General features: G+C 33.3%; 1 protein-coding gene across 1 annotated transcript; it reads right to left on the reverse strand.

The window, feature by feature from the left end:
- Positions 1 to 4,048: 4,048 nt before the first annotated feature.
- LOC133701321 (RING-H2 finger protein ATL20-like) lies at positions 4,049 to 6,871 on the reverse strand. The gene is made up of 2 exons (XM_062125197.1): positions 6,118 to 6,871; positions 4,049 to 4,808 (listed from the first exon to the last, which is right to left on the reverse strand). Exons 1-2 carry the CDS (start codon positions 6,788 to 6,790, stop codon positions 4,339 to 4,341), a joined length of 1,143 nt encoding a protein of 380 aa, XP_061981181.1. The 5' UTR covers positions 6,791 to 6,871; the 3' UTR covers positions 4,049 to 4,338.
- Between the last annotated feature and the right edge of the window lie 4,160 nt (positions 6,872 to 11,031).

The raw sequence follows: 11,031 nt of genomic DNA on the forward strand, positions 1-11,031 counted from the left end.
ATTCAAAGAAAATACTTTTCAACAGCTGATCTTTCGTTCATCAATAGAAATGATATAGACAAGCAATTAATTAAATTTCAATCAGGGGATTATCGATCAAGGAGTTCCTTTCCCTGTTCAACCATTACTCCATTAGTGATGGATGGTTTCTGACTTCTTACCATCCACCCTCCAGCATACCATCTGAAATGTCCAGGTTTTAATACCTTTATTTTCTTATTTTTTTATTCTATTTGGGATTGCGGCATAAACACAAGCCAGTCGATATTTATTTATTTTTTAAAAAAGTTATTATTTTTTTATATTTTTAGATTATTTTGATATGATGTATTAGCCATGTTAAAAAATGTTCTAGCATTAATTGATATCCAGTTTTGCAAAGTATGATTTAGTTTTATCAATTCAAAAAATCAAAACAAATGCCACCAGGTTTATCACAAAAAAACTTTTTATTATTTTACTATTCACGGAGCATAGAGAACTATAATCTGGTCCCTAAAGTTTTTTTTAAAATTTTTTATTATGACCTGTGTTTTGAGAGTTTAACATTCCAATCCTAAACTTAATTTGTTTTACACTTTAACACCTAGAATTTGAGAAGAGAGAATCACCGGAAAAAAAAAAGAGAACAAAGAAAGTGGTCGGTTAATCATCTTCTTATCACTAAAATAGTTGATCTTGGTATCAACGGGTTTGTCTTGGAGAAAGGGGTTTAATAGATGTTGTATTTTTTTTAATAATGTCATGATAAGTAGATCATGACTCGTGAAGTAGTTTTTTATTCGGTTTGATTTTATTTTTTTAGAGTGGTTATAGGCATTTGAAGGGTTTTAAATCGGTTTATTAAGATTTTTAAGATATTTTTAAGGTATTTTCAAGTAAAAACAAGTTGAAGATTGAGATTTTAAGGTTCAAAAACTTAGACCCTAGCTTGGTGGCTAGAAAATAAACTAAAAATTGATGGGTTATCTACTACATACAAAAAGATAATAAAAAACGAGACGTATGGACCTGACCTTCCAAATCTATGCATGTTTAAGCATTTTTATTGAGCCATAAACACCTGGTTTTTTTTTCTCGAATATCCTCACTTTTTTTTCTTACTTTTTTTTTTAATTTTTTTAACAAAGAATCTCTTTAAATTAATTTATTAAAATAATATTTAAGTGATTGCTCCATGATGTTATTTTTTTAAAGAAGATTAAAACTTTTTATGATGATACTGTTAATTGTTCAAAGAATAATTTGCTCGTTAATATTTTTTAATTATGTATTAGTTTAATATGTAGAATTTTTAAAATAATTTGCTTATTAATATTGAATATGAATGAAATATTTATTTATTTATTACAAAATTTCATATAATTCTCTCAAATTTATTATTCTTGGCGTGTAAGAATATTGATTCGTAATTTCAAACTATTATATTTTATTAAAAAAAATGATATGAATCAAAAGAACGTTTTAACAAAAAAAAAAAGAACATTTTTTCCTCCTAATTATTTGTCTACAAAGAATATTCTTCATAACGCAAGCAACTATGGTAGTCTTTTAACCACGTGAATTAGATAACCTTCCATCAGCCAATTTCAGCCAATTCTACTTCGCCACTTGGACCAATCTAGAAGTCTCTAAACTCTCTCTTTTTTGGATGACCGCTGATCAAGCAAGGCGGTGATCCATGCTGCGTTTTAAATAGTGTTTTACAAAAATTAAAAATTATTTAAATTAAAAATTAAAAATAATTATTTAAATGTATTTGTAGTTAAAAAATATTTTAAAACTCCTAACAACTTTATAATAGTTTGTTTATTTTAAAAAAAAGCTATGGACCAAAAGAGTCTTAGCCCATTATTTTGATTTCTGAACATTCGTCATTTTAAAGAAGTTTATTAGCTTGGTCTGCCATCGCGTGCAGCAAGCAAGCAGGGAACGTGACAGATTTCTCCATTTCTTTCTTTGACTTTTTTTTTGGGCAAATCTCATTTCTTTTGATTTATTAATGGTTGCAACTTGCATTTCGCAATAGAGAGCTGTCATTTTTCATTGCGTGACAATTAAATAAAATATAGTTATTGCGCCGAACTTGTTGGTTGCATTAAATCATCATTTAGAGCACGAAGTCAGATGTCAAACGACAACATCAAGAATATTAATATTTGATACATACATGAGACGTGGTAAGCAACAAAAACAATATTTTGTTCGACATGCTAGAATCATACATGAACCCAAGCTCTAAACGTTGAGCGACATGTTTGGAATCGAGGTTAAGGGTAATTACTTTCGATTTAATTTGGTTTTTATCTAAATAAATAATCAAACTAAATTTTAAAAAGAAACTGAAATGAAAGTTATTTTAGACCAAATGAAAGTTATTTTGGAGAGCAGCAACAGGAAAGTAAGAATCAGCGCACTTGAAGGTCTAGCTGTTGTGGTCAATCGTGTGACTTGTTCCGTCCCCGTCCCGGGTTCGACCTTCTATGTGCACGCCTGTCACTCCCGCGGTGCCTTACCTGCTCCTGGGCTTGCAGGATGTCCAGCGGATCGTGAAGAATAGTCATGGTGCGCGCAAGCTGGCCCGAACACCTCCACATAAAAAAAAAGAAAAAAGAATCAGCAGCAGCAATAGCAACTTCATCCATTGCAGGTGCCTGAGCAGCAACAGCCTCAACTCAACAGTCGCGTCTGTGATAACATCAGCAACATCATTTATGAACTCAATTTTTTCTGACCCTCCACCAATCTCTGTTGACATGTGTCGACAAAAAGACACCCCGATGCTTGGCGAAGTAGAGAAATCTGACATCTTCTATTGTGAAAGAAACCAAACACAGCTGAATCGTTATTATTATTAAATCTGTTGCTGCTGCTTCCGAATGGCTTCTGCTGAAACAAATTACCCATTCCTTCCAAAGGAGGACCCTCGTCAGTGGAATTATGTTTGCGATCATCATTGAGAACGTAACTAAACGATGCATTATACCTTCGTCTAACAGTGTTTGCTCTTGTCGACAGACTAAACAGACAAGCCATTGATACAAAGAACAGAATTCCTCTATCAGAAATCGGTAAACAACAAAATTAGAACACAAATTATAATCACCAACATATTATACACTCATTGTAATTTTTTTTAATTTTTTTTGGAGCAATCAAAAAGAAAATTAAATAACACAATTATCATAAAAAATAATGTTATCTTAGCAATTAAATCATGACTCCACAACATTTCAATTCCAATTAAGAAAAATGGGGTCTTGGAGCTCTTAAAAGCTTAGAAGATCAGAAGTTTCAGCCAAGTAAAGCCCCAGATTAGATACCAAATCAAAGATAGGGAATTTGAAAGGGTAAATGCCATCTAAATTAACAGAAAGTAAAGGAAAATTAAAAGCTAAAACAATCAAAGATGGAAAATTTAACTAGAAATATTGGATTTATGAAGAGAGAGATTACCGTTTTCAATGCTTGCGAGAAAGAATTTCACTTCATAGTCATAGTTCCATAATTTTGTAGTTATTCGCGTTGGGCTATCTGGTCTGTGACTGGACCTAGATGGGCTCTGAGTGTTAAAACTGGGCCAAACTCTAGTACGAAGCTCGTCCATTTCTGGTTTTGCTCCTCTGATTCATAATTGCTGCGGCCTCGAGGCACAATCTCTCTGTTTTTCTTTTTGTTTGAATACTTGGATAGACGCTTAATGCCATCAGAGCATACCTTGGGTGGCTCAGCCATGGTTTTCATTAGGTAAGAAGTACATGGGTTCAATTGGTAGTTCACCTCGCCGCAAGAACATGGTGCGCTCCTCGTCTCCGAGGCTGGCACAAAAACCAGCAAGAGAGTGGCTAAAACCATGGTTGCGTAACTCACGATGCCCTAATCCCCAAAATTTGTAACATTGAAAGCAATGTGCTTTAATTGTTAATTTATGTTGTGAAAGGATGACAATTAAGGCACCGGGGCCAGAAGCTTGGTTTTCCATGTATTTTGCTGAATATTGCCACCACATAATTCTTATGGCCAAAATTGAAAGTTGAACTAAATAATATGCATAATCTAGCATTATAATTAAATCCATAATCAATTAAACATAGATGTCTAGGATCGTCTTCGAGATCATCACATACAAAAGTACTAATTAATAAGTGTGATGATATATCCTCTACCTTCTCTCTTTGGTATTTCATATAGAACTTACCAAAATCAAATGAAGTACATCCATGGTTGGCCACCACTAGTGAATACATATACACACACATCAAGCAATACACATGTACGATTGACAATCAAAACCTAGCAAAAAATACCCTGTATAATATAACTAGTCATCATCTATGGCTATGGTGTTGATAATGAGGACGACGAAGAGGACAAGGGAGAGGAAGGGGTCATTACAGATGACCCATCTGGCGAATTCCGACACAATGGACATGTTGCATTCATTTTAAGCCATTCATCTATGCAATTAGCATGGAAGTAATGGCTGCAGTCAGGGATAGTCCTCAGTGTGTCCTTGGGCTGATATTCAGACAAGCATATAGGGCAAGTGTTGTCGTAAGGCTTAGGCAATCTTCCACTGTCGCCAAGTTGGGTTTTGGGGTAAGATTCTATTGTTGGTGCATCAAGACCAGTAATTACTACGCTTGGTTGTGGAGCAATTGCGGTGGAGAATTCGGTGGTGGGTTGATTGCCACCGCTACATTCCTTGAGTCGGCCAAACAGGTAAGAACCAATCCCAAAGATGCATAGCAGTCCTGGTATTCCAGCGCCCAGTACGATGCCATATTTTGCACTTCTTGGGAGAGGACCTAGCAAAGCCAAATCGTGAATGAAGGCCATTTAATGCTAAAAGAAAAACAGGGGCAACGGATGTTCAAGTGATATTCTTTCTCAACAAGAAAAATAAAATAAAATCAAAGCAACTCCAAGACAAAGGGGAATCGCAGTTCCTATGTTGTTCCTCATTTCTCTAAATCTCCTTCCATTGACATTGATGCAGTTTTAGCACCAGCGTCAAACAATTTTTCTTGTGACTCATTCTTTCCAGATTGAAAATCTATCATCCCTAATCAATTTTAGCCTGTAATCAATCCATGGCTTCTACACGATTTGGTCAAACACCTCATCTGATCCATTGTTTTTTCATTTAAGTTTTGGTGAAAAAATCCTAAACATTCACAATAATGTGAAACAACATAACAACCAAAGATAATAACAGTACCTGACACTAGAATTATTTTAAAAAAAAACTATATGTATGACTTTTGGGAAATTCACCATTTCCACATAACATACAAGAATTTGACATTCATTGATCTCATGACCAAAGAACAGGAAGATTCTAACACAACAAACAAGAAATCAAAACGCAAGATTTTCTGAGTAATTAAAGAGTCAACTTTCGTGTTTCTTGACTTCTCATGGGGAATGTTGCCGTACGTAGCGTAGGATTTGGTCATACAAAAACTATACCACTAGCATTTGATCAAATTGACACGTATGCAATTGCATATACGGCTGTAAATTGAGTAGAGCCAAGCCAAGATTTGATGTGATCGAGCTCGATTCATCTAACGTTGACAAGATTTAAGCTCGGTTCATGTTCTTAACAAGCCTAAAACATGAGGTTTAAAGTTGACTCATTTAAAATTTATTAAGTTTAGACTCGATCAAGAGTTGTCTAAAAAACTAGACTTGTTTAATTGTTTAAAATATTCAGCATGTGAATTTTTAGTTCATTTTAAAATTCCAGTTATGGTAAAGTACTGTTTTATTTTATATCTTGCAATTTCTCCTTGTAATCTCTTGATGATATAAAATAACAACAAATTCATAGAAAAAATAAATCACCCTAAAATCATCATCATTTTGCCCTATACTTAATTAATCAATCGTGCACGTAATATTCTCATGGTATTATATATAATTTATAAGATTTAAATAAAATTTTTAATTAGAAGAAACTCATACAGACAAATACTGACTGTCGCAACTCCCTCTTTAAGATTTTCTTATCCACACATTTCAGGGTAACGTGTGGATCATGAACAACTTAATTAGATGGGATAGCTGCAATCGACTATTGGATCAACCATTAAAATTGCTCGAAAAACATACCGTTGCGACGTCGACCTTTGCATTCAATGGTCAGACCAGTATCCCCCTTGAATCCACAAGTCCCGCCGTCCTCTTCACACCGTAGACAATAGGATGCATTCCATTTTAATTTCGCTTCACTATCTGACCAAAGAACCGGAACGAACACTCTTTTCTTCAGTTCTGTACAAGATGGTGCTGGCATGTATGGTAACGACTCATATTTAGTTGTTAGCATGGCCACAACAATAAAGTTCTCGTTGCTAAGGCAATTAATACGCCTTAGCCCAGATACAGCGGTGGTAGAATTTGATGAGCAGTTTAGGAAGGCGAGGAAACGATTATAGTGTTCAGGAATGAAAGGAGATCCTGAAAGCTCAAATGAAGAGTTCATGAATTTCTTCGGAAGGCAGTTTTGTGGGTCCGTTATAGTTACTGTTTGGTTTCGGTAGTTAATGTTTTGGACAGTGAAGTTGCCTGTGTTTGGGAGGTTGAGGATAATCTGGTTCTGGAGATCGTTGCATGAGAGATTGAAACCTGGATAGCTGCATCTATTATTATCAAATCCGAAAGGGAATCGAACCTCTAGTTTGTTTCTAAGGCATGGATTATGGCAAGTAATTTTACTGCTGTTTGCTTTTTGAAGGAAGATCAGTACAGAGAGTATTAAGAGGGAGAGAGTTGAAGGAGCCATTTTTTGGGAACTACAAATACAAAGCTTTTATGGGCAGGGTTTTATTATTTCTGGTTGAGCGGCTGCACTGGCGGGGATTCCGTACAGTCAAGGAGATTTGTTAGAACTACTGAAATCAGCGTGCTATTTCCAAGATTATCTCTCTGGTCTCTATATTTTGAATTCAATCATAATCTGATCCTTCCTTTTTTGAAATTATACATCTTAGTCCCTTGACTGCTGACGATTTATATGTCTGATTAGAACATTTTTTAGTTTATTCTCTATACCCCAAATGTACCATTTTCTAGTTTAAATTCTTAGAAAAAATAAAGTGTTTTTATAAGACAGTGGGCCATAAGGGTTAAGGGACTAAATTATAGGTTTTCAAATATAAAGGACTCATTTATAAATGCATTCAAAACCAGGTGCTAGAGAATAATTTACTCTATTTCCAACCAGGAAATGTTGTGGACAATTTCTGGATGGAGGACTGTTTTTCTTGTGTTCAATTCTTGAGTCTCGACATAGAAATTCCTTGATTGCTTTTCTGCAGCTGAAATACCCTACAGGATTCATTCGTATCACTTGATAACATAAAAACGAGGGAGTCGGAGTCTCAATGGTCCAGTCACCCTTCGAATTTTTGTTGAGAGAAATTAATGCAACCATTTGTTTAATTATTTGTTAAAGAGTGCTCGAAGAGATCAACTGGTTTTACGCGCATGGCGGCCACTGGGTTTAAGAAATAATTTACAGAACACGGTTGATGTTAAGAGATTAATTATAAAAATCTGAAAGAAAAATTCTAACAGCACACTTGTTATCCGTCCTTAATTATTCTTGTGTGCCAAAAAATTCTACTATAACGCGATTTACATGCCTAGTTCTTTTTTTTTTCCAAGATATAAACACAGTATTCTCAGTGAATTTGTATGTGAACTGCTAGTATATAAAATGATTCGTGCATATCGTGCTGTAATTAATTGTCTTTGCTTCTTGATTAGATGAACAGATTGATCCACATGGGGGGGGGGGGTTTGAGCACAGCTTGGTGCTTAATTTTTTCTTTAATGTTCCTTTTTATTTTTTTAGTTTAATATAAGTATCCGGATCAGTTTGTATGTATCTCGACTAATTTTACGAGCCCTGAAATTAACGACTATGTAAATTTTTAATAATTATCATATGAACAATCACATGGTTCAAACTTAAAACTATAAAAAAAACCAAATATTTTAATTTTAAACTTTTACCACTCCACCACTGTCTAGATGGTTTTAATGTTTACTTTCTCTCTCACGAAAGGGTTAGCTTTGCTTTGCTTGTAAAACACTGAGAAGACTAGTTCAAACGTTGTTAAATCCCTTTTGTACTTGGTTAATTTGGTACTTGCCATTGTGAAAGCACTGTTGCTGTTAAACAGTTGACATTTTCAATTCTCCCAGAAGTCAAGTTTTTTATATATATATAATAAAAGGAAATAGCCAAGTTGGGAACAAAAAGGATGAGGCAATGGCTGATGGAAGCAACTTCACAGTAGCATCAAGTCATGAAAGCTAAACAGCTGTGATGATATAGACGGTTCTATATTTGTAATTGTGGCTGAACTCGGTTTAAAGCGGGGTGAAAAAGAAAATTAATTTCTCAAGCACGCATGCCTTAATTTGCAGCTGTTCGTGACTAAATATTCAAGAAATACGGAAATAGAGAGACGAGACAAGAGCCTGTTATGAAGAACTCGCTACCCCGTTTGCAATCATGCACGTGACATTGATATACAACACTTATAGTCTCTACAGTATGATCGATTCAATCCACAAGAACATAATAAATTCTTGTAATATGATTGATTTATTTGCATAGAATATAATCATATTATATTTTTCCAAATTGGAATTACTCGTGGGCTTTTAGATATTTGGGTAATTATTAAAAGAAATTAAAAGGTGCGGGAGATTTACTATGGAGTAGTGTTATTTTTTTTTATTTTGATTCTCAAACTTCTTTTCTCTTCAATTGGATTCTTTTGTAGCACAATTATTGGCCAATTGTTTCTGATTTGTTAAAGAGAGGCAAAATTCAGATAAAAAAAAGACCAGAGTAAAAAAAAAAATGGAGAAACTAAGAGACTATTTGCAAATTTGCGTGATAAGTTTTCTTTATGGCCATTTGCAGTGATTCTTAGCATATGGAAGCTTTTTGATGCAAGGATTTCAGCATCCAAGACATACCAGCCATAGAGGTTATTGTCTTGCTTGATTTTGATTCTAGATAGATCAAGCTTTTTTTAAAAAAAAAATTACAGCTAATCAAGAAAGCAAAAGCAGGTGGACTGACTGGATTTATTTTATAAAAAATAATTGTTTGAGTTTTATAAATTTCAGGGTTATTAAAAATTTATATAATTATTAATTTTAAAACCTGTAAGATTAATTAAGGTATACATAAACTAGAATATTCATATTAATAAAAAAAATAAAAATTGCAGGCTGGTTAATATCCCTCTTATGTTTTCTCTATCAAATATATTAAAGGAGGATAGCAAGTATGATGGCTCCATGTCCAGTCTAGTGATTGGGAGTGAGAGCTGGCAACCTATTTCATTGGATCAACTAGCTTGTCCCATCTCTCTTACTGGATTGGTATGAGATCCCATCTCTTAAGTCACTTTCCTGGCATTTACTAAGCCAAGCATAGCTTTTCGACCATTCTAACTTCATGAAAAAAATGATCTGCAGTGTATATTTTGTCCTGCATTTGCCATTGACAACATTCGAGTTTGCAACGAATAAGAAGAATTGTTAGAACTTTAAAACGCAACTCTTGAATCCAGCTCTTACATCAGTCTCGAAACTAATCCCCACAACCTATTTCATCAATCCAATGCCTAGAACTAATATATTTGACAAACTTCATGGGTAGAACAAATGATGTACAGCAACAAATAAAATAAAAATTAGCAACTTACCTGGTCCAGTTCGCTCCAGCTTGAAGCTCTTGTATGAAAACTCCTCATCATAGACTGAATCCCTAGCTTGTGATACCTGCTGTTTTAAAATAGAAAAGGCATATTATGGAGTCTCGAATTGACGATGAGAAAACATATAACAATTGGGTTTTTTGCCACCATAATTCTTTGTTGATCGGACAATTAATCTAGTTATTCAGTCTTTAAGTCCAAATTAGTTGTTAAGCCACCATGCAATAATATTGTAGTTTCCATATCCTTTTATTTTCACAACCAGAGAGAAAATCTCATCGAAATCAATACTATTTAGAAAATCTCATCGAAATCAATACTATTTTTTTAAAAAAAAACTAAATCCCTTAACAACAATTCTGGATTTGTACTATATATGGTCGTGAAGTGTTTGCATCTTGCTCACCCTGTTAATACACTTATTATTCAAAGCTTTTTTGCCTCTATGCATTAATTTTTATAAACTCAAAAGTGTGATTGCCATGCAATGACTAGCTACATGTTGCCTTGGATGGCATCAACCTTTTCTTATGCTTGTCTTTCATGGCTTCATGAAAGACGAACACAAATCTCTTAATTTTAGCTTCACACTATTTAAATGTCTATCAAACTTTAAGACTATAACTTCAAAAATTAAAAAATAAAGATCATTTTTTTCTTAATTAGTAAACCTGTTCTTTAGATAGAGTTCGATTATTATCCCAGAAGAATAAAAACATATAGAGAAGGAAAAAAACAAAAAAAATAGAGATAAAATTATGTTTAATAATGATATATAAAACAAAATGATTATTTTTGTATTTTATTTAATTATGATGGATAAAACAGAATAACATATAAAAAAATTTATTTTATTTTTAATATGCATTATTACTAGACTTATATATTTAAAAAATAATAATTAGATATTATTTTTATTTTAATTTATATTGGGAGTTGAAATTAATAATATTATAATAACTCTAATTATAAAATAAAAACTGACTTAATTTGGGGTTGGATTAATCTGATTTTTTTCTTTTAAACAATGAATAATTGACTTTGAAATAAAAAATATTATTTTAATATATATATTTTTTAAATACATTCAAAAAGTAACAATTACCATTCTTTTAAATAACTTTAAAAAAGCAAACAAAGAAAGAGAAATTTCAAAATTTCAAACATGGAGTAGAAGCTGCGAAACACACGACACCAAAGCCCATCCTTGAATTGGAGGGAAAGTTGCATGAAATTTTTTAACTTGTTAAAATGATGCACCCCCACCACCACATAACAT

This window comes from Populus nigra, chromosome 8, assembly GCF_951802175.1.
Source record: "Populus nigra chromosome 8, ddPopNigr1.1, whole genome shotgun sequence".
NCBI lineage: Eukaryota > Viridiplantae > Streptophyta > Magnoliopsida > Malpighiales > Salicaceae > Populus > Populus nigra.

What these genes read in the sequence shown, in the direction of transcription:
- LOC133701321 (XM_062125197.1), bottom strand. Translation starts at nt 6,790, where the DNA reads ATGGCTCCTTCAACTCTCTCCCTCTTAATACTCTCTGTACTGATCTTC. An exon ending in CAAAGGTCGACGTCGCAACG is followed by an intron (nt 4,809 to 6,117) that starts GTATGTTTTTCG and finishes TGGCTTTGCTAG; the next exon opens with GTCCTCTCCCAAGAAGTGCA.